At 39.7% G+C, this 23,949-nt stretch overlaps 2 protein-coding genes across 4 annotated transcripts; both read left to right on the forward strand.

The window, feature by feature from the left end:
* The first annotated feature begins 418 nt into the window (after positions 1 to 418).
* LOC144530924 (cytotoxic granule associated RNA binding protein TIA1-like) lies at positions 419 to 10,718 on the forward strand. 2 transcript variants are annotated; one of them, XM_078270699.1, is made up of 12 exons: positions 419 to 617; positions 2,732 to 2,828; positions 3,690 to 3,788; positions 5,606 to 5,660; positions 6,312 to 6,399; positions 7,086 to 7,161; positions 7,313 to 7,418; positions 7,709 to 7,807; positions 7,901 to 7,985; positions 8,122 to 8,260; positions 8,383 to 8,537; positions 9,401 to 10,718. In XM_078270699.1, exons 1-12 carry the CDS (start codon positions 592 to 594, stop codon positions 9,537 to 9,539), a joined length of 1,164 nt encoding a protein of 387 aa, XP_078126825.1. In that variant the 5' UTR covers positions 419 to 591; the 3' UTR covers positions 9,540 to 10,718. The 2 variants fall into 2 exon arrangements, with proteins under 2 accessions (XP_078126825.1, XP_078126826.1); XM_078270700.1 differs by having other exon boundaries at positions 8,386 to 8,537.
* Positions 10,719 to 11,511: 793 nt separating this feature from the next.
* On the forward strand, positions 11,512 to 19,972 carry c16h2orf42 (chromosome 16 C2orf42 homolog). Of its 2 annotated transcripts, none has more exons than XM_078270698.1 (8): positions 11,512 to 12,843; positions 14,018 to 15,199; positions 16,208 to 16,327; positions 16,940 to 17,044; positions 17,905 to 18,012; positions 18,610 to 18,710; positions 18,920 to 19,082; positions 19,157 to 19,972. In XM_078270698.1, exons 2-8 carry the CDS (start codon positions 14,071 to 14,073, stop codon positions 19,387 to 19,389), a joined length of 1,959 nt encoding a protein of 652 aa, XP_078126824.1. In that variant the 5' UTR covers positions 11,512 to 12,843; positions 14,018 to 14,070; the 3' UTR covers positions 19,390 to 19,972. The 2 variants fall into 2 exon arrangements, with proteins under 2 accessions (XP_078126824.1, XP_078126823.1); XM_078270697.1 differs by having other exon boundaries at positions 11,512 to 12,770.
* The last annotated feature ends 3,977 nt before the right edge of the window (positions 19,973 to 23,949 follow it).

A 23,949-nucleotide genomic window follows, 5' to 3' on the forward strand; every position in this document is an offset into this window, starting at 1 on the left:
TTACCTCCTATAAAGAATAATTGAACCCTTTCAGCCTCTCACTCTACTATCAAGTTCCAAGGAGGAGTAAACGATACAGAGCACAATAAATAGAAAGGATTTTAAAATACATAAATAGATAAAATAACAGATGATTAAATAGAAACCTTAAAAGCATCACACCCAGCTGTCTTTACAGCTTTTGATTGGTGCAATGTTTAAAAGTACTGCTCAAATTCTTAATGGCATACAGAAATAGAGGCATTTTATTGGTGAATTTACATTTATATGAAACGTATGTGTTGTATATTTTTTTCTTCCAGCAGACAGTATTTTGTAACATGCCTTGGTGTTGCCTTTTCCACAAAATCCGAGTTCCGAGTACAAATGGAACGCACTATGGCTAAACCGCTGCGCATGCGAGTTTCGCCTCGGCCCGGTCTCTCCGCCATCTTTGTCGGCTATCCATTGTTCACTCTGGAGCTAACAGCGGCGGTTACCAGTTCATACTGCGCAATAAAATAACTTGACGGTGTCACAGGCAGCTGCCCGCGACAGTCGTGGATTTGCTCTCAGGGTTGCGACTTGTTCTCGGCCAGCAAGTTAAACAGAATGGACGATGACACGCCCAAAACCCTGTAAGTGTGTGTGTCTGCATTACTGTTAGCTAACCGCTTGTATTCGTCACGTAGCTAGCTAGCTAAATTAGCATTCAGATGTAGCGTATTATCCGGAGCGCACTCCAGATTTGGACCGCAAACTAAATTAGAAATGCAACAATTGTATGTAGTTTTAACATAATACGACTTAATGATAACTAAACACATCGTAATGATTTAACAACTGGTAAATTCGGCTCAGTCGTTAACGCTAGCCAGCTAACTCATTCCAGAAAAAACTCAAATTAACGCATCGCTTCACACTGCTTGGTAAGGAAAATGTAGCATGTTATTATTACAACAAATACAGTTTGGTTTGTTTTGCGTATGCCGAATTAAATGGTGACTTGCAGATATTAGCCATATGTACCAGAGACTGCGCTAAGATGCAAACAAGTCAAAGGATAAGCAGATGAACACTGAGCTGCCAGCTTATGTATGGAGTTTGGTGTGCTATCATTGTGGAAGCCCATTTCCGCCAATGTAATGAAAAAACAGACCCTTTAAGTCATTTTAATGAGAAATCTTATCAAAATAATAAATTAGTTTTTCTATTAATGAGACTCTTTCGCAGGTCATTATTTAAATTGGCTACTATCATTATTTTGAGATACTAAGTCATATTTTGATGTACAAACTCCTTATTTTAGGATACTATCTCATTATTTTGAGATACAAATTCATTATTTTGATATACGAACTTATTTGAAATGCTAACTCATTTTGAGGTACTCATTGTGAGATACTAACTCGTTATTTTGAGATATAGTCATTATTTTGAGAGAGTTTCTCATTATTTTGAGAGACTAACTCATTATAATGACTATAGGATCTTCTTTTTTTCATCAGATTTGCGGAAATGGGCTTCCATAACATCTCTTAGGCATACAATTATTATTGCAACATCCTAGGAACGTATTTGTATGGATAGTTTTGTTACTAGTAACCTCAAATGTTACATAGGCTAATGCTGATGTTAATTTGGTTTTGAGAACTGGTTATTTATATTACCTGGGTTAGATGAACTAAAATCTATTTAAAGCCAGCAGTGTTGTAAGACAAGGTCAACAACCGAGGTTTCAATAATTCTGGCTGTCTCTATGTTTGGATTATTAAATGCAGAATACAGAAACATAAACAGCCTTGAGATGTCATAGTCTTGAAACATTTGCATATACTTGAATCCTGAAAGTGGACTTGAAATCTGATTGTTACTGGGTGCTGGTATCTTAATTGTTTTTTATTTTTTTATTATTATGTTGGGGTGTGCGTGTGGTTTTGGCATTTACGCATGCATTAGTCTCTTGTGGTAATATTCCATGGGAATATGGATTTGAATCAGAATACTTTTATTGATCCTCTCAGGGAAGTTGCAGTTGTTCAGTCAAATTTTAGGGCAAAAATAAGTATAACAAAAAACTAGTCAATAAGTGTATGAAGTAACCTAGCCGTGCAAGAAATAAAAAGTTAGGTGAAAGTAAAGAAAGATTAGGTTAAAAAGATTATTTTGTTATCCAATTGATTGTACAAATTAAAAAAATGTTTTTTTAGTTGTATGTTACAACTTAGTCTTGTGGAGGAAGGTCTGGCTACACCACAGATGCTTTATAGGATAGGAGAAAATAACGCTCTGGGTTGTTTACATTTCTTTAAACCAATCACAATCGTCTTGGGCGGCGCTAAGTTGTGGACGCAGCGAGGTGGCTCTGCAAAACAGTCTCGGGGATGTCAGGCTTTAACCTGGAAATGTACTTCATTTATCCAGACTAGTTACAACCCAAAAAAACTACAGGAAAAGGGAGGGAACTAATTTACAACACCATTATAATGAGGCAGCTAAGGCCATTTTTAGTTTTGAGGCAAACGGGTAAATAGATACACAAAACAATGTAGAAAAATGAGGTGAGCTATTCTCTCTCACCTTTCCAAGCATGTGTGTGCAGGTGTAGTAGTAGTAGTAGTAGTAGTAGTAATAATAATACAAGTTGGATGAAAAGCTTGCCCCTGCTTCAGTACTCAAACAAGATGTTAAATCAACATTTACATCACACAACTGTAATACTGTACTATCTGTGTCTTCCTGTCCATTGTAGGTATGTGGGGAATCTGTCCCGGGACGTGACAGAGGCCCTCATCTTGGAGTTGTTTGGGCAGATTGGACCGTGCAAGAGCTGTAAAATGATAGTAGATGTAAGTTAATTTGTCAAAAATGCACCCCCTTTTGGCTGAGAATATACTTTGGCTACAGCAGGCACCTTTTGGCAGTACAATCCAAGGACAACCGTTTGTCGTACAATGAGTGAGAATTAATACATCAACACCTTGCGATCTAATTTAGTTGCTTGCTCATCTCTAATGTTCATTTTGTTGATTCACAAATATTTTTCCAGTGTCCACAGTTATTCTGGCTTCTCATTTTAATGCTAAATAATGATGTCATTACATTCCTTATGGCTACAGACAGTGACTTTAAAGTCGCATGTGTTCTCCGTGAGAAAAATGTGTATATATATATATATATATATAATATATTATTTGGTTTAATGACGGCGCCCCCTATTTTTGCATTAATTGACTGAATACCATTCTGGTATCTGTCTATGTAGATGAAGACTTTATTTTGATACAGCCAATCAAATCTTGCATTGAAAAGTGTACTGCTAACGTCAGTTTGCACGCTATAGTTAGCTACATAGCTGCTCAGCTGCAGCACATTGAAAAGCATGGAAACATACCTGCAAATTCCACTTTGGTCTGGTTAGATTCTGGTGTGGTCCTTTACAACTAACAACACAATGTCTGCCTGTGACATGAAGGCTACAGCGCAGGTTGGTTTACTTGGTCTCTCGTTCTCTACGGTTGAACACAGACCCTCTGCTGTCAGTCAAGCACAGACACCAACACGTCTCTCCAGCCGGCTGAGACGAAAAGGAGCATTTTTTTAATTTCCCTGAAGACCTATTTTCTTTTTCTTTTTTTCTTTCTTTTTTTTAATAATAAAAATTATTAGCAATACATTTGATTAATATTTGTGTTTCCTGTCCACTCCAGACAGCAGGTCATGATCCGTACTGCTTTGTGGAGTTCTATGAGCATAGACATGCCACTGCCACAATCGCAGCCATGAATGGTCGGAAAATACTGGGTAAGGTAAGCTATCATATCTCCTGGGTGAGTCAACTATGGCGAGGCTGGGTGGGCAGGGTTGAAATGAAGCGGCTGGCCAAACTTGTATCTTTTTAGACCTTATCTTCCCCGTTCCTGCTCCCATTCACTTTAATTAGTTTTATTCCCCTGTGCACATTCTTCTGTGGACAGTCTAAAGTGACTGGGGTGGAAACTCCAGACACTGATCTTTATCATGTTACTGCTGTGAAGTATCATCCTAAAAACGACTAAAAATGTCTAAATACTCAACGATATGAGTTTTGGGCTTTTCTTTCTAAGTGTTTCCTGGTTTCTTGCTTTCTCGTGGTTTTAACACCGGTCAGTAGATGCTCCACCAAGTGATTGGATTCATTACATGGAGAGATAGATAAAAAGGAATCAGAGTCAGTACACTACTAGAGTATTATAGTCTGTTCTGCATTTTTCTGTTTTCCCCATCACAGTTGTAGGTTTAGGAGGCTAAAATACTTTTTACAACATTCAGACTGACGCAGTTTATTAAAAGATTTACATAATTTATTTAATTTAGACTTGTTTTGCACAAGCACCGAAGAAATGACAATACTGTTTAGTTTAGCAATATTACCATTGCACAATATTTGATTTGTGCAAAAATATCAATAACGTTGTTATTGCAGCCTGTTTTGCATTGTACTGCCTTTTTTTTTTTTTATATAAATACAAAAACAAAAATCACCTCATGCCAGTTTTTCATTGGGCTGCAGCTACTAATGGTTTTCATTATTGATTCATCTGTAGATTATTTTTTCAATGTATAAAACTATAAAATAGTTAAATAGTTTTGGCAGTTTTACTTAAAACAATTACCTGAAATAATGTTTAGTTGATCATCAGAATAATAGTGCACAAACTCGTTTTTTTTAAAGAGTTTTAGACATTTCAAGTGTTATTTTTAATATAATGAAAGCATTTTAAAACGCCTCAATTAATTTTCTTTCCATATGTTGTGTGTTGTTAGGGTTAGTTGTCACCACACTGTTACAAGAAATACTGAACATCCCCGGCTTTAAAGCCAGGATCTTTTGCAGGATCTGTAGTATTACATTACAGGCGCACCTAATAAACTGATGACTTACGTTTTGTATTTACACAAGTGTAAACAAAGTTCAGTTTTTTTATTGTCACTTTATGCGCCATGCTGTCTGTTTTAAGATTTTGTGTATGAATTGATTGAACATGGCCCTGCTGTGTAATCATGCTACATGTCTTTGATCTACTTTAATTGATGCTCTTCTGTCCCCTTCCATCTTTACTGCTATACTGCTATGTGTTCTTTGCAAAGTTATTTCCACATAGAATCCACATAAGAGAAACTTCAAGAGAAATATATTCAGTTGAAAATATTTTATCCTCAACAGGTATTGAAGGACCATTTGAGGAGTATAACAAGTTCGTAAAAATCACTTGTTTGTAAGTCCCTTGTTATTTGGACCTTACTTCCTACCGTTTTGCTCCAAATTTTGACTGAAATGTTCCTGATTATGAAGGTGAAAACTTAATATCCCTTTATGTTCTCCACTGTATTTTACTGTTTTATTAGTTAATGCAAAGGTATGTAAAACTAGATAATAACAATGGATAAATCGATTTGTAGTGGTGGTTTAAGAACCCACGTGTGGCATACAGAGACCACCTTATTAAAAGAAGTTCTCAAGTAAACCTGGTGTGTGACGAAACCTCTAATCAAAGAAAAAGCACCTTCCTCTCTTCTGCAAGCATACTTCACGTCTCACCTTTTTCTCCTCTTCCTTCGCTCTCGACATCTGTCTCTGTTGCAGGAGGTCAAGGTCAACTGGGCCACGACGCCAACCAGCCAAAAGAAAGACACGAGCAGTAAGTAGTTCATCGTAGTAAGAAAACATGGTTTCTTCTTCCAGGTTAAGGGTATAAGTCTCTGTGCTTCTGTCCTATTTGCACGTATTTAAATGAGGTAATATGCAGACATTTGGAGCAAAAATTGGCAAATGACTCTCGTTGCAGAAACAGTCCAATTGACAAAGATCAGTGCTAAAAGCCACACGCGCAGTTACAGTGTAATTATTAGCGTCTTCAGAAAGTTGGTGGTAACTGAAGTGCATTCATAAGGGGTGTCCTTTGTTTCAAATCATGCCATCTTTTACCATCTGAACGTGTGCGTTTTGAAAGCACCCACAGACTGGGATATTAAATCCCGCTCCGCTGCAAAACTATGGGTGTGCCTTGTTTTATTCAAAACAGTACAATGTTTAAATAGATTAAACTGTACATAAAATTGTAACAATACCTGCAACAATGAAATGGAGAACATACTGTACAAAATGGCAACAGGAATTGTGCCATTAGCAGCCATTTTAGAAATTCTTTTAGTAAATCAAGTTGTTGGAGTCAGACTTACCAGTCAGGTTGGGAATGTTTTTATTATTGACACACTTATACCATCTGTGTTTTCACTGTTAAATTGTTTGTATGAAATAAAATGTGAATATATTTTTCTTTTATTTTTAGGTCACTTCCACGTCTTTGTTGGAGATCTTAGTCCTGAAATCACCACAGATGACATAAAAGCAGCTTTTGCTCCATTTGGGAAAATATCGTACGTTTATTATTATTATTGTGTAATTCAACAAATCCTGTAAAAAGACAAACACCATGTGTTAGTTTGTCTCCCAATATTGTCTGTGGCACTCAGCTTAAATAATATAAAATACTGCATTTTATTTATTTTTAGCAGCAGATTAATCCACATTTGGTGCTCTAGTGAGCATTTACAGCGGCAGGACGGTGAATGTGGGATGTATTTACGGTAATGAAGGAACATGTCACCCAGTGCAACAGTTTGGCTCATTAATGTTTTTTTAATACAATTTAATAAGAATAAAATATATCAGGCTTAGGATACACACAATACTTGTATCAGTGGAATCAAATTGTTGGTTATGGGATTTGTTGACCAAGAAAAATATAAAAGATTGCCAGTCTTATCCTTAAGAGTATTTGAAGTCTCATCTCTGTATTTAGTTTCATAAAAACATACAAAATATCAAAACAAATTGTGTGTGTGTGTGTATGTATATGTATGTATATATTCATATATATATATAAAAAACACACACCATCTCCCATTTGTTTTCACCACAAACCTTCCATATGTCGAACTTTAACTTGTCCCAGTTAAACGATAAAATAAATGAAACATCATTATTAAGGTACTTGGATAATGTTATCATGAATTTAATATCATAAACTGAATTTGTTGATGTGTGTTATATTTGTCCACAGGGATTGTCGAGTGGTGAAAGACATGGCCACAGGTAAATCTAAAGGCTATGGCTTTGTCTCCTTCTTCAACAAATGGGTAAGTGTGCCAGTAATGCCCATGTGTTAGAGGACTGAGAAAGTATGAGCAGGTTGTGAATGTTGACTTAGTTGAAGCTCAGGGTTTACTTACAGTGAGATGTTTGATGTCGGTGACTCAGGAGTATGCGTGTTTCTGTCTGTATGATCAGGATGCGGAGAACGCCATTCAGCAGATGGGAGGACAGTGGCTGGGAGGAAGGCAGATCAGGACCAACTGGGCCACAAGGAAGCCTGCTCCTAAAACTACAAATGAGAGTAAGTTCACTGTAATGAAGTTGGAGATGAATCGATGGACTGTGTCTTAGCTCTCCTACCTACCTACCTTGCTTTTCAAAGGTTTTCCATTGCACGTGCAAGATTTTCTGGAGCACCTGAGAACGTAACGTGATTGAATTTTCCATTTTATTTTTGTTTCCTTCCGTGCATGAAATTCTCACCAGACCAATAAACACGTAAACCCTAAGCTGCCCAATGAATATTTAAATCTTAAATATTTTAAGAAAAGACAACACATTAAATAAAAACTGCTCAAATTTTTCTTTTAGCATCCAATTCCAAGCAGCTATCTTTTGATGAGGTGGTCAACCAGTCCAGCCCCAGCAACTGCACCGTCTACTGCGGGGGAGTCACAACAGGTCTCACAGGTGAGTTTGTCCATAAGTGTAAGCTGCCGGTATAGAGCCGCTATTTGCACATGTGAATGAATGTCAACGGTTTTATTTTGTTTTTCTTTGTAGAGCAAACCATGAGACAGACCTTCTCACCTTTCGGCCAAATAATGGAAATCCGAGTTTTCCCAGACAAAGGCTACTCATTTGTGAGGTAAGCTGACTTCCTGATTGACCTGTCAGACATTTATTTGATGTGATGAAGGCTTAACGTTTACGTATGAACCTCACCTATGTGCACGATGATGACTTGAACAGTCTCAATATCTGAGCTTTTTCTCTGTGTGCAGGTTCAACTCCCATGAAGCAGCAGCTCATGCCATCGTGTCCGTCAATGGCACATCCATAGAGGGCTATGTTGTGAAGTGTTACTGGGGCAAAGAAACGACAGACATGGTCAGCCCCATACAGCAGGTACAGCTGCCACAGGTATGTACAAGGATTGTCCCCAACTCCACATGTCTGGACTACTTGGACTGCTACAGTGTTTGCTCATTTGACCGTGGTGCAATGTGATACTCTGCCTCTCAAAATATGATTCTATATGTCAGCAGAACACGGTGAGCTTCGCAGCGCAGCCCTACAGTCAGTGGGGTCAGTGGTACAGCAACACAGCTGCACAGCAGATTGGTCAGTATGTTCCCAATGGATGGCAGGTGCCGAGCTATGGAGTCTACGGACAGACCTGGGATCAGCAGGGCTACAAGTGAGTACCAGAGATGACGCAGGATCAAATGAACAGCTCGAGAGCAAGCGTCCTTTATGGCAAACTTTGTTTTCATGCAGCCATTTGGTTTCTGTCCCCTCCCTGAACCTGATTGCTTCTTGCTCTGTCAGTTGCTATCACCATGGCAACACTAAATGGGTGTATACAACATGTTCAGCTCGTATTGTGCTTTATAATATTCCCCATAGTAACCCTGTTCACATGGTTTCACTCGCTTTGTAATACGAACAGCGGGAGGTTTCATTCCGAATAGCGTACTATTTTTTGCGGTCAGCATATTTTCGATGTGTATTTACGATATGTATTTACGATGGTTAGGAGGCTTGCTGTAGAAATGGCTTTGCTAGATGTGTTTTGGTGAAAAGGGGACAATAAGTTGAACTTTCTTTCCAATGCGTTTTCTGTTGTATTCACTCTGGACAATTTCTACTGCTATCAGAAACTCGCAGCGTAGCTTTAATATGTCATTCTTGCTTAGCCACATTTTCATCTCCATTGGCCTGCTCACAAATCTGTGTTCTTGGTTTTCCGGGCTATGTGTTAATCAGCGTAAACCCCAGTCTAGTCCAGCGAATGGTGGTAATGCACCTGAAGCTGTTTGATAACTGCCAAAAGAAGAAGTTGTGCACTTTAGCAGTTTGTGCAGCTAGCTTAAAAGCTATCCACAAATGTAACAAAAACATGGATGAATCGTATTCATAAACTACAAGCCAGACAAAAGTTTTGTGAGGCTCTCCCTCACCCCACACGTCATTAAATGGTTGAACTTCTGTATCTGATGAACGCTACAACAGCTTTCATTAACATTTGTCATACTGTATTGTTTCTATCTGTTGTCACAGTCATTTACATGCTGGTGCCGGATGGACAGGTGTGGGCGCTGTGAGCAACGGGGGCATGGTGGAGCCCGGGCAGGGAGTCAACGGGACGGTGCTGACCAACCAGGCTGGCATGAGCGCTGCTGGCTACCACACCCACTGATCACTGATCACAGTAGCCCTCTCTAAGCCTCTGAGGCCACAAGGATGATACTCTTCTGGGGGAAGGAGCGCATTAGATGCGCTCTCTCTGTTACCACACAAAAGTTATTCTGTTAGAGAGGCTGGTATGCCATTTTATCAACCTTTACCAGCCCATAACTTCACCCACTGCCCAAATGTACAAGTGTAAAGAAAACGATCCACTCCAGAACACTTAAACACTGTTAATACAGCTAATTGCTAATGCACCTTGCATTCCTGGGCCCATTTTATTGTTTGGCGTATTTTTGTAATGCCTGCAGATAACTGGCCAAATGTAAATTATACGACCGTGTCAAGATATTTCTAGCACAGCCACATTTTTAGTTTAAAATTAAGATGAACTAATTGTATTAAAACACCAGGTTTTCTTTGTTATCAGCCCCTCAGAGCCAAAGAGCAAGGGCAGAATTGTATACCAATGTTGGCAATCATACAGGGAGAAAAGGCTACCAACTTTGCCACAGAAAGCACTCAATAGTCCTCAGTAAGTAATGCAATGTATTGAGTAAGGGGTGTGATTTTTATTTTTTCTCAATTGGAACCTCTTACTCTCACATCTGGTCTGTCCACCTGTCACTAAAGTGAAAAACAAGTCCAAGCAAGTTCTCAGGGTGTTGTCCAGTCATTCTGTGAAATGTAGGAAATCACTGAGAAGAAGTAGACAGGTTGAGGGAAAGTGGAAATCACAAAACCAGTAAAATTTCAGTGCTCCTTCACTTTCATCTCCCAGGACGAACTGAACAGACTGAAGAGAATCCAGTCTGAGGATAAGGAATGTGTGTGTGTGCTTGCGTGTGTGCATGAACTGATGCTTTTACACACAAGAACAATGTCCAGTTCATCTTCCCCTGAAACAGAAAGGACTATGCCATCTTTCTTTTTTTTTTTTTGCAACAGATGAAATAGTGTAATTTTCTTTCTTTGTTTTTGTTTTGAGCAACTTTAAAATGCTGACGTTGTATAAAGAGCTTTTTGCCTTTTTTGTGTTTCATTTCGGGACTGTCTTATGAAGAAATGTTGCAGTGACACCATCGAAATCATGACACGTGAGACATTTTATGTTTGTAAAACATTGTCACTGTCAACTTTTATTTTTTAAATTAGATTTTCAATATCTCAAATAAACCAATTGCAGGGATTACTGCCACTCGTATCTTACTTATAGGCAGACAAATATTGCACAAATACTTAAGGTTATCTTTACACACAATTTGAAATACTAGGTTTATTATTTTTTTTTGTGTTTTTTGCATTCCACTTTCTTTTGTCTGTTTTTATGTAAATAACCAACCAGTCTGTTCATTTGTACTGAATCTGTATAAAGACGACATGTTGATGGCGAGCTTGCTTCTGGTTGGGCTAATGGACTCCAGAAACAGCTGTTTGGCAGTAGCATCCCTGTCCAGTGCTGGTCCGTGTACAGTAGAGACAGTGCAACATTTGATTCTTCCAGAGGCTCCGACGTCAAGCAGCATTGCTATGCAATGCAAAAGCCTTTCGATTGACAAGTAATACATAATTTAAGTTATTGTGTCTTAAACCTAAATAACCATTGTTTTTATAGATTAAGAAACGACCATATAAGGATCAGATTTTTTTGCACTGTGGCCACCATCATTTTTAATATCGTTGAAAAATCCATTGTGTTGCCTTATTATTGTTATCAGTGAGTTACTTTTTAATTTAACCAAAAATCATCCAAGAGTAGGCGGTGCCTAAGAATGTTTTCAACCTATGTTTTGGCAAGGGAAGTTCTGTTGCTGCTTCGGTAACTTGGTTTGAGTTTTTGCTTTGTCCCATTAAAATGCTGATGCTTAAAACAGCTCCCAGTTACACTGTTTGCATCTCATCTTTAAAACTAGGTGGACCATTTCAGTGCAGAGAATGGAAGGTTTGACAAAAACTTACTTTGTTGTGATCGACTATTATTTACAGCACACTCCTGTAGAGCCTGAAGTGTCTAAAGCATGTAATCTATTTGAAAAGTGTTCTAATACAGTACAATGCACTGTTAGTTGTCTACGGTGGTAGCATTGGGGACACTGTGGTCATGTGCTTTTTGAATTTCTTTAGTTAAATGATTTGTAGGATGATTCTAGGTATGTTTATACACATTTAAATTTGACAAACAAAATTCAGCACTCCACCTGAATTTTATTCCTGTTACTGCAATGCTTTATTTTATGGAGCTGTGATTTACAATTAATGATATTTGACAAATTGGTAACCTGGTACTTAAATAAATAGAACATGGAGACAAATGTTGTAGGGCCGTAATTTTAGTTGGACTTGGAGCGGAAATGATCGACGGAAATGACGCTATAATGAAGCAAAAATGACAAAAACAAATCACTGGTTTCAGCATCTCAATTGTGAGGATAGTCTGCTTTTTTCTGTTCTATCACTGTAAATTGAATATTTTAAGGTTTTGGACTGTTAGTTGGACAAACATTTTAACTTTTTTAAGATGTTACCTTGTGCTCAGGGAGACTGTTAACATTGATCCGGGCCGGTTAGTTGTGTTGCGTTTATGAGCAGTTGTTGGGTTTCTTAACTGTCCCATTCAGGCTAAATAAAACTTAGAAGACCTTATAGAATTACTTAGTCCATTAGTCGATCTACAGAAAATTAGTTGCCAATCATTAGAAAATCTGCAATCATTCTTTGGTTTCAGCTTTCCCATGTGAGTATTTACTGCATTTTTATGTCATTGTAAACTGAATATATTTGGGGTTTCGGACTTATGGTTGAACAAAACGAGACATCCCGCGGTTGACATTCTACTGAATTTTCACACATTTTTATAAACAAAAAGATCAATTGGTTCATCAAAAACATGTAAAATCGAAAAGAATTTAACCTAAACAGTGGGTGTTTACGCATTATAATAAATAGTGAGTGTGTTCTTAGTTAACTGTATTTGTAAAGGCCAAAGTCAAAAGGAAACGCCTGAAAACTAATGTAAACTCAAGCGTCTGCCCGCCAATCTACATGAACTACACCTCCAATGATGCAGCGCTCCCATAGAGGTGCTCCCCCCCCTTTCCCCCCACGTGGTTGTCTCCGACCAATGGGGACTGTCGTTACAGGCGCAATGCGGTTGTCGGGATGTAAGGAGGAATGGCGACGGTCGACACGGTTTTGGACGCCAGAGTAGAGCTGAATGTGACCAAACAGAAGCTGAACACAGGTAGTTTAAACATTTGCTTTAAAAACACACACAGTAACATCGTGTGTGCTGCGGGTGGTGTGTCTACAGCGAGGTAGAGCGGCATTTTAACATACATGATACATTTAAAGCATTAACAAAGCATTTGAACTGTTATAGTGAAGTCAAATTGTTAGCAAAACTTAAGAAAGCAATGTGATTTTAAATAAAGTTGAATGCAATTTTGATTGTGTAAAAAAAACAAAAACAGACTGATTTCTTTTTTCTTAGTCACTTTACACGCACTGTATGCTACATGGATGTCACTTTATATTACTGCCATACTGATATTATATTGGTACTGTACATACAGTACTACTACTCATAGACTGTATGATTCTACTGCACTGACTCCACCTGGTTTCTCACTGATTAAAACTTGTCTACATAGTAGGATTTATATTTATAGTTATTACTACCGGTTTGGAATCAGCTGTTATATTGATGTTTTCCTTCTTAACTACAATTACTGCTGTTTTAACAGAAATATATTAAAAAAAACAGTAAAATTCAGACACTTGAAATAGATTTTCCCCCATAATAAGAAATAGTAAATGATTAAAACCTCTATATAGTGGATGTCCTCACAGTGTTGCATGACAGGGGAAAATGTTAGAAGACCCACGGTAATTATTGAAGCACAACAGATATGAGGTGTCTGTTATTACTCAGCTCATAGTATGTTCAGCTGATATTCCAACAGTGCTAACCCTACACTAACCTTCTGTTTATACTGTCAAATTTGAAGAGGAGCTTTGCTAAAGCAATTTCCTTTTACTTCCTGCTTGTTATCGGCTGCATTATTGTGCACTTGACACTGAAACAGGAACCGGTTCCCTATTTTAATCTTCACACATTTTGATGTTAAGCTTACAGTTTATTTTACCAATGACTGCTGATTTCTTTTCTCTGACTTCTTGTTCTTCTTAAACTGTTGCTCAGAGGGATCTTTGTCTCTTTCTGCCCTTTCAATTGTCAGTCTGATTGAGCCATTGTACAGCGTTTTGTTCTCCGTGTACTAAACAAACCATTGATACAAAATAACTATTTGTAAAGAGGGCTTTCTACAACCTAAAATCATCAAAGACCATTCAGACATAGAGAGTCCTTTCAGATGTCTGACTGGACTCAGTCAAACTTTTGTGGCAGGAGATTATACACTTTTGAACGGTAGTGTAGGTACATTTTTCCTGTTATCTCCTAAGGAAGTGTATTGTTTCTTTTCCCAGGTTTCAATCCCTTCACTTCCAACTAAACTGTTAGTGACAGAGAATCCAAAAAAATGGAAACGGAAGTAACAGTGACCACCTCATCGAGCGTGGTCTCATCCTCCGCTCCACAGACTTTGACCGCCCAGGCCAATCTGGCAGCAAAGCAGAGAGACAGCAGAAAGACCACACCCACAACTCCCACCTTCCTCTCCAACCTGGGGAGGGCCACCCTGCGGGGGATCCGCAAGTGCCCGCAGTGTGGCGTCTACAACGGCACCCGTGGGCTCAGCTGCAAGAACAAAGCCTGTGGGATTTCCCTCAGAAATGCTTCTGCGGCAGCGGGCAGGAACAGCAAGAAATGTGCGGTGGAGGTGGTGAAAGTGATAATAGACAGTGAGGAGAGAGTGGGGAAAGAGCGTGAGGGTGGAGGAGACCTGGGCGGCGGCTCAGGTGGAGGAGTGCAGGTGTTTTCAGTGTGTCATCGTGGAAGAGGAGCCACAGCTACGCAGTTGGGCTTTGTTGAGCTCGTCCCCACTGATACAGCTATAGCGACAGGTGACGGCGCCACGCTGCTTACCCGAATCAACCTGGGCCGCTGCTTTTTGCCGTCGTGCAGGCAGGGTCAAAGGTCAAATCAGGGCGAGACAGAATCAGCAGCGGCCAGTTCAAAGCAGTCCTCAGACAGCCTCTGCGTCCACATCAAGCAAGCCATAGAGTGCCAGAGCCGTGCAACGCCGCTGACATTAAAAAGCTCTGTCCTGGAGGGTTTGCAGGCCTCCATTCAAGCCAGGGAGGAGCTGTGGAGGCTGGCCACAGAGTCTCCAGGGCCCCTGGTGCAGCGCGTCGCAAAAGACAACATGGTGGTGAAGTGCCACTCATGTTCCCAGCATCCTCTGGGGCTGCTGCATCTCACTGTGGGTGCAGGCGGACTGTCTGGGATTTCGAAGAGCGAGAGAAGGGGCCGAGAGCAGCAGCAGCAGCAACAACAGCAAGCCGTCTTTCACTGTGCCTGTCAGGTCAGCAGCAGAAGAAGTAAACCTGGTGTTGATGGAGCCGGTGGATCCACCAACTCTCATCCTCCACCTCTCAGCGCTGTCACGTCACAACCCTGCCTTCACTTCTACGCCTGTGTGTGCGCCTTTGCAAGCGATGAGAAACTGGCGTCAGAGTTTGCTGCTTTCATCAACTACACCCCGAGTGGTACAGTAACTGAGCCTGTTGGTTTCTGTCAGTTTCAACCAGTTTGAAAGGAAAACGCGCTTGTTTGATTTCTTGCCGAGAGGATAAGAGTCTCCACTGCCTTTCCTAACAATATCATGGTGATGACCGGACTCGAGGAAAGTCACTGTTCCCAGCCAAGAAATTTACTAGAACCTCAACTTGTCATTTTCGATTTTTGCAATATATTTTTTTTAACACTTTTCTCTCTCCCTCTAAAGAAACCACCTTCCCACCTAGACCACTTTCTGACAAATCATAAAACTGGGACATGCACGCAGTTTCCAGTTTATTAGGAACACCTATCTAAAACGAATGTAGTCTAATATAACATTACTGCAATAAATCCTCCCGTTATGAGGGTTATACAGTTCCGTTTTAGAGAGGTGCTTCTGTTATTTCGCCTGCCCTCATTGATATAAATGGGGTGGACAACATAATAGAAACAGTTTAACACAATACAATTTAACAGCACCACAAACAGCAGCCTCCAAAATGATCATAAACATACCTCTAAAACATTATAACCTTCATGAAGGGCGGATTTATTGCATGACTCTTTTATTGGACTGCTTTAGTTTTAGCTAGGTGTACCTAATAAACTGGCAACTGAATGCGTTTACATCTAATCCACCCTCCTAGGACTCCTGTCCTGATCTTAACATCAGGTCCCGAATATTAATCCACAAACATGAAAAGAAAAAGAAAAACCAAATCAAAGATTCTTAACATCAGTAACTCCTATGCTAATATTTTTCAGACAAAAGACTCCAGAAGTAAAACTTGTAAGCCAAGCTAACTATTTCCCTCTGTTTCCAGTCTTCTCCCTAAGCTCAGCTGAGCTAATCGTTCGGTGGCTCCACTCTCAGCAAGAAAGACAAAGAAAATATATAGCATATTTCCCAAAATGTCAAACTTTTTCTTTAATGTACTATTTGATTTAATAAGACCTGTTGCTTATAATCTCTTTCTCCGTGTTCTTCCTTTCAGGTGTCCAGCAGAACGCTACCAGTAGACTAATTAGTCCCAGTGAGAAGCCTCTGCAACAGGCCGGACCCGTCAGCTCTCATCATAAAACAAAGAAACTTCGCCTGGATGAATCTCTCTCTGGTGGTTTCATCCTCCTGAAATATTTATCATTAATGCAGGATGATTCTCCAAAGCACGTTTGTCTGAATCTTCCACTGTCCTCCCTTCTCTGTCTCTTTGTCTATCTTTCTCAACCTGTTCTTCTTTCAATTTCCTGCCTCCGTGTAGCCCCCTCGGTGGCCTCTATCTCTGGGGTGGGGAAGGAGGGAGTGTCAGCCTCCGGCCTGACGAAAGCTGGTCAGAGGAAAGCCCCCTGTGCTGGTGGGCTGAAGGCTCCAGGTGCTGCCTGTCTGCCCTCCCTGCCTTTTCATCTTTCTGCTGCCTAAATCTGTCTGTTAAAGAGCCTTACATCGTCTTAGACATCTGTCTCTATCTTTATCATCCCTCTGTCTAATCCTGCAGCACTAATCCTGAAAAGAACAGGGCCGCACTGTGGTGGACACAGAGCATAGTTTAACATTTAATTTGAAAACATTTCCAGGCTTCTTTAATTAAAGTTGACAGGCAAAAGATTAGCGGACTTGAAATACTAAATAACTGGTTGCTGGGTGGTCCACTTAGAAAGAAAGAAGATAATGAATGAGTGTTTGTTGTGTTACTTGATCTTCTAATTTGTGTGTTTTTATGTCTCAGGGAGTACACAGGTTGTGGATGAGCGCACAGTGGCGATGGGCTTCCAGCAGTGGCTGGCCAGCGTCACAGAGAGGATCCACCAGGCGATGCACTACCAGTTTGATGGTAAACAGCTTGCTAGGTTGTTCTCTTTGGCAGCATATCCAAAGTTGATGTAGTGGAAGAATCCTTTAGTAGTGATTTAATAACTTCTGTAACATAACATTAATCAAAGGAATAAGGCATACTTTTTTTTTTTAGGACATAATGCCTTTAATACTACTACTTTATTAGGATTTCCTAAATCAGTAGTAATACCTTTCATCAATCAAGTATTCTTCTACTTCAATATTCTTTCAGCTCAGGAGGAATAATGCTTTATAGCTCCATATTGAGACCAACTTATGGGTGGCCGTAAGATTGTGTTGTGGTGGGGCGGCCTCTAGCTCACCTGGTAGAGTGCGTGGCCCATGTTGGCTAAGTCCTTGCCAGTGGTCCGGATTCGAATCCGACCCGAGGCCCTTAGGTCAACCCCCCCTCTACCTCCCCCCCCCACCATTTCCTGTCTCTCTTCAGCTGTTCTAAATAAAGGAAAAAACCTTAAATATCTTTAAAAAGATTGTGTTCTGGCTGTATGATGCTACAAAATGATTTTGTTCCCTAAGCCAGGCTAGCTGTTTTTCCCTGTTTTCAGTCTTTATGCTAAGCTACGCTAACTACCATACAGACATGGGAGTGGCATCAATCAAGTCTTGGATAGAAACAAGAATACGCATATTTCCCAACATGTCAAACTATTCCTTTAATAAATGAGAGCGAGAGAAAAAAATGATTTCTGGCAATCCATAAATCTTATCTTATGTTACATACTGATATACAAAGCCTTATTAACTGTTTTTTTGCACCTAAACCTGTAATTGTCTTTGGATGACTGGCCTTGGTCGCTTGTTGCATACAGTAATATGTTGTTGGTGTTGTTCCATCAGGGAAACCACAACCTCTGGTGTACCACATCCCCCAGGAGTTCTTCAACGCTCTGCAGCAGCGTCTGTCGCTGGGCTCCAAGAAGAGGAGGCTGCCCAACTTCACAACAGGTGGAACAACATAATTCACGATATGATGATATTAATTATGTAATTAGACACCATTAATAAAGTTATTCTTATCACACTTGTGTGCCTGGAAATCTGGCGCTACAAGTGTTTGTGCTGCGTCACACCCAGTTATCTCACGGAAAGTAACTAAGTACATTTACTCAAGTACTGTACTTTAATACTATTTTTACGAATTTGAATATTTCCATTTTAGGCTGCCAGGCTTCTACTCCACTACATTTTGGAGGCCAATATTGCACTTTTTACTCCATTACATTTATTAGAAAACTTTAGTTACTATTTACTTTGTAGAGTTTATCAATAGAAAGTATAATCAACAAATAAATCGTAATGTATTATTAAAAATTAAGCTACCCAGCAGTATATAAATATTCTCTCTCTCTCTCTCTCGCTCTGGCATTTTACACTATTTAAATTTTTATAGCCCAAATCATGCCTTGATTACTTCTACTAGAAACAGTCGCTAGTAGCAGCAGATGAAATACTAATCACCTAATCGCGCTCTCTCTCTCTCTCTCTCTCTCTCTCTCTCTCTCTCTCTCTCTCTCTCTGTCTGTCTGTCTGTTTGGACGTCAGCGTTTGTGAGAAATGATGGACTTCCTCTCGGCTCTTTCTCCAAGTACACCTGGCACATCACCAATCTCATGCAGGTCAAACGCATCTTTGACACCTCCGAGGTAAGAACACAATTCCATTTTCAATGTTTGTGCCCCTGGCTTTTACAGTTTCCGGTTGATCTTTTGAGTAAAACCTCTCTGAACATTGTTCTCTTACAGTCAAGCTGCTAGAAAGCAGAGAAGATATGAGTTGATAAAAGTGTTTGTACATTCAAACTTACACCATTCTTACCTCTGTACCTCCCTCCACCTCGCTGTCTGTCCACCAGTTGCCTCTGGAGCTCTCTCAGAGTTTTGTAAAGAACGTCGACGGCTCCTATTCACGTTTTCGCTGCCCCGAGCCGCCGCCTGAACAAGAACTACCAGACGGATACAGGACAGATCGGCCGCAGGCCATACGACCGATGGAGCTCCGCACTTTCCTCAAAGTCGGTGAGTGACTTGTTTTCAGCCGCGATATAGCACCAAGAAGTCCGCTGTATATTCACACTGTTGTATCTGTGCAGGACCAGCAGATCAGAAGGAGGTCAGTCCGTTTGTGATCGAGTGGATCCCAGATGTTCTCCCTCGCTGTCAGATGGGAGAGCTCCGGATCAGCTTTGAATTTGGCCACCAGCAGAGTGGTCAGCCGGAGAACTGTGAGAAAACGAGTGCGGCAGAGAAAGGAGGTCGTAACAAGTCGGACTTAACCAAATCCAAACACAAAAAAGCTGTTGACATACTTCAGATGGTTGTCTAAGAGTAACCCGTGTCGACACCTGCAACAATGCGTTTTGTCATGACAGATATGGATGAATATAACTCATATTTACATGTACAGTATGTGACTTACCTCATATATCCATGTTATATTATGCAATGTATGGATTATCAATTGCCATGTCATTTACACAGTACAGTATTGATCAACAGTATTTTTAGACAATCTAGTCTGTAGTGGAGCACTCGTCATAATGCATTTCCCTTAAAATATTTATGTCAAACTCACAAAACACAACAAAAAAGGAAGTATATTTTAAAGAAAAATATCTATTTTTTAAACACATGTCCTATACATTTTTTTTTTTTTTAACTAAAGACGGAGCATACAACCAGAAAGAATGTAAAGAAACAAGCATTTAAAACAAAATAAGAACTGTTTGTTTTTATCAATTGGTGACACATTGCAACGCAAGACACATTAACTTTATCCTATTACCTAACTTTTCCTAAAGGTGTAAAAACCTGTGTTTTAAAACTCTCAAAGAAAGATTTTTGTTTTGCTATGTAAGCATTAAGAAAATAAAACACATTTAATGGATAAAATGTCTTTTCATTGCCAAAGATAAATAACCCTCTTATAGATAGATGAATGGATTTTCTTCTGAGGATGACTTTTTTGTTTTTTAGTGAAATGTCTCGACAACTATTTGATGGATCGCCATGAAATTTGGATCAGATATTCATGTTCCCTTTCAGAATGAATTCATTTTCACATCAGCTTCAGCTGTAATTTGTTTGTAGTGCTAATTAGCAAATGTAAGAAGATAGTGACCATGGTAAACATTATACCTGCTTAGAGCCCCCCCTGCTGGCCTCAGAATAAATTGTGGTTTTATTGGTACAGTGAAAATAAAAAATAATATAATTCTGGATTAATGCATGCCCATAGACTGTATAAAGTGAATGACATGATAAAATAGTTTAAAAAGTGTTTGTCACGCATGCTTAACGATTTGACATGTATAATCGGTGGCACTGCCGGCAGTCAGACTCAAATGACCCATCTGATTGGTAGAGTGCTAACCTGGAAACGGGGAGCGGAATGAGCGTGACTAGAGTCTCTCAAAATCTGACGAAAACCTTTTAAACTGACCTTTGTTGATCTGAAATGAAGACAGATTCAGCAACTGCACGGCCTATTTCCCGCTTAAAATGTTTTCAGAAACATGTTTCGGTGAACTATTTCAGTAAAATATGAGCTCGTAATCTGAACAAGCCGCCATGACAGTCTGTCTTCCGGAGAAACAAGACCCACGTGACGCATTCGTCCAACTCGAGGAGACTGATCAGTCCAACTGCCTTTTCTGCCGAGGGTCGACCGTCTGGTCTGTGTGCCTGGGCCTTAAGAGATGTGTGTTGTTAATGCTGAATGTTGGTGGCACTTTTGTGGAAAAGAAGTTGTTCTTAGCCTGGGAAAACCCTGACTAACTTCTGGCAAATTTGAGATTTGCTCTGCCACTCTGTTACAACTGAGAAGGGTCTGGTGTCAACCAGCCTCGTTGTTCTGAATTACCTCCCCATCTTCCATTAGTTGATACCCACATTTTCACCAGCAGATGGAGACATAAGCCTGCTCTTTTCCCAACAGGACATTGGATTAATGCTTTTCAAGGAAACACAAGCAGAGAAGGTGGAATACATGAAAGGACTATTCAAACAGCCTTACTTTGTGAAAATCAGTGTAACCAGTGTCTCGTTGTACTCTGTTTTTTTGTGTCAGAAAATGAACAAATATAGAAGAAAATTCAGTATTTAACTGCATTTCCTAATTTGGCTGGAACTGGCTTCCTCCCTTCTGGGCATCACAAAGCAGGAATTACACACTTGCTGTGAGATATATCACTGGAAACATCACAGATGCTTCCAAAATGTGTCCAAATGTTCATGAATTAATTAAGATTACAAGTTAATACCATGAGAACATCACGCCAAATGATATGCACTCCTCAGAATAGCAGCTTGCACACTGTGTATCTACATCAGGGGTGTAGGCGTATAAGAACACTGCCAGCCCCCTGGCCTCGTTCCTCCCTCACAGGCCCCCAGGACATTAGTGTTGAGTACAGCCTTTGCCTGCACAGGGGGCCCGGCTGCCAGACAGCTCTGAGCCACGCATTTAGCTGTTTATGTAGTCTGTCAGTCACAGAGACGCATCAATCCTCTCCTGGAAGGAATAGCAAGCCCACTGTGACAGAGAGACTTCCTCCGTCGCCTGAAAGATGTGTTGCAGACAGAGACAGAAAGGGCCTGAGAGGGGGGGGGGGGCTGTGAGTAAGAGAGAAGGAAAAAATGTTGTCCAGAAAGTAGGGCTTTTATGGAAAAATATCACAACTACTTTTGTCAAAATTAAAATCCTCATTATTTAACTATTAGGGGTGGTACGGTTCACAAACCCACGGTTCGGTTCGTATCACGGTTTTAGGGTCACGGTTTTCGGTTCTGTACGGTTCTTGTTATTTTTTCTTTTAATCTTTAACACTCCAGAAATATACTTCAGCATATATATATATATATATATATATATATATATATATATATATATATATATATATATATAGCTTAATTATCCACAATGTAGGATACAGTATTAAATAATTATATAGTTATATCATGTAATCATGCACAAACTGAATTTGACTTGACTTTAAGCACATTATTGGGACCATCTCTGAGGAAAGCTAGCTGAGATTTTGATACAGCAAGAGGGAAGACATTGATGATTTCAACATGCTTTTCATTTATTTGGCCAAAAAAGGAGACTGTGTATTGCCATCTACAGGGACTTATGTTGAAATTGAATTGATTGAAATATTACAGAATATCAATTGAATTAACTTGCATTTATCAAACTGCCAACTTCAGTGTAGCTCTTACAAAAATGTATCCTTTAAAAGAAAAGGAGAGGAACTCTTAAAGCTCCGTCTTTTGAATAAGTCAGAATACGTTAAACATAAAAACAGTTAACCTTGTTAGTTAATTTCCTATCCTGGGCTGGGACACACAGTCATACGCTTTGATAAAGTACTTATTGGACTTATCATTGCACTTACAATAAGGAGCGTAGCTGTCAGGTCCTCCTGTATACGTCTCAGCTCCGTTTTGTGTGTGTGTGTGTGTGTGTGTGTGTGTGTGTGTGTGTGTGTGTGTGTGTGTGGTGGGGAGAACTGAGCAGCCCCGCCCGCTGCAGAGACCCGACAGGATCTAAACTGCAGCCGCTTCAGCGACTTTAGAGTGAAAAAACATTACAGTTCATTGATGTTAAAATGTTTACAGGATGGCAGGACGGTGTGAAATGTTTTGCACGGTCTTTAGCTGTACGTTTTGTTGGTAACTTGTCCACACCTTGCGCGAAAGGGAAACGCACTGTCTGAGGTCACATACGGGCACCTGACGGGCAGGAGCCTACATTGCGCATGCGTCAAATGTTTTTTCATGAACCGTACCACCCCATTAACTATTTAATTTTTGGAAAGATGTTGCATGTATTGAACTTTAAAGAAACAGTGAACAGAGTCAACAGTAAAAACCACCTTGAACTATAACATTTCCCTTAATACTTTTCCTGTTGAACTTATTGAATTCCCCTTCAGAACACAAGACAAAATAGGAGTCTACTTACAAAATGTAATGTGCAAAATAATTGTTTTTGTCGTTTACATTGTTTTTGTGATCGTTAGGAGCTGAAATTGCTATCAACATTTGTTTCTCTCTATTTTCTCTCTGTTTTGTTTACTCCATGATGGCATTTTGTTCACTGTTGTGTGTAGTGCTAGCTTGCTAACAGTTAGTGGCGCTGGAGGAAAAGTCAGTAGGTAGGGCTGCAGCTATCGATTATTTTAGTAATCGAGTATTCTACACATTATTCCATCGAGTAATCGGATAAGAAATAGTTTTGTTTTATTGAAGAGCAATAATATACAATAGTTTGGTTTAATTTTCGGAAAAAGCTAAATTTCTATTGCCTACGTTGCTTACAATATCATCTCTCAAAGAATGCAATAACAACCTCAAACTAAGGCATACAATAAACATACATAAACATGACCTTAAGTTGTGCAACTTAACTTTCAGAACTACAAGTTTCAACCTGAGACTGATCTGTATATAGACCTATAAGTATATATATATACGTTATACTTAAAGTGCTCATATTATGCTCATTTTCAGGTTCATAATTGTATTTAGAGGTTGTACCAGAATAGGTTTATGTGGTTTAATTTTCAGAAAACACCATATTTTTGTCATACTGCACATTGCTGCAGCTCCTCTTTTCACCCTGTGTGTTGAGCTCTCAGTTTTAGCTACAGAGTGAGACATCCCACTTCTGTTCCATCTTTGTTGGGAGTCGCACATGCGCAGTAGCTAGGTAAGGACTGCTAGCCAGTCAGAAGCAGAGCATGAGGGAGTGCAATGCTAGCAGCTAGGCGAGCATTATAACGTGTGTTACAAAGTGACGCACGTTCGTCACAGAAGTAAAGGCTGGACTACAATAGAGCTGTTTGGAGCAGTTTGTGAACAGTGTTTTCTGTTGGAGATG

This window comes from Sander vitreus, chromosome 16 (genome assembly GCF_031162955.1).
Source record: "Sander vitreus isolate 19-12246 chromosome 16, sanVit1, whole genome shotgun sequence".
Taxonomy (NCBI): domain Eukaryota; kingdom Metazoa; phylum Chordata; class Actinopteri; order Perciformes; family Percidae; genus Sander; species Sander vitreus.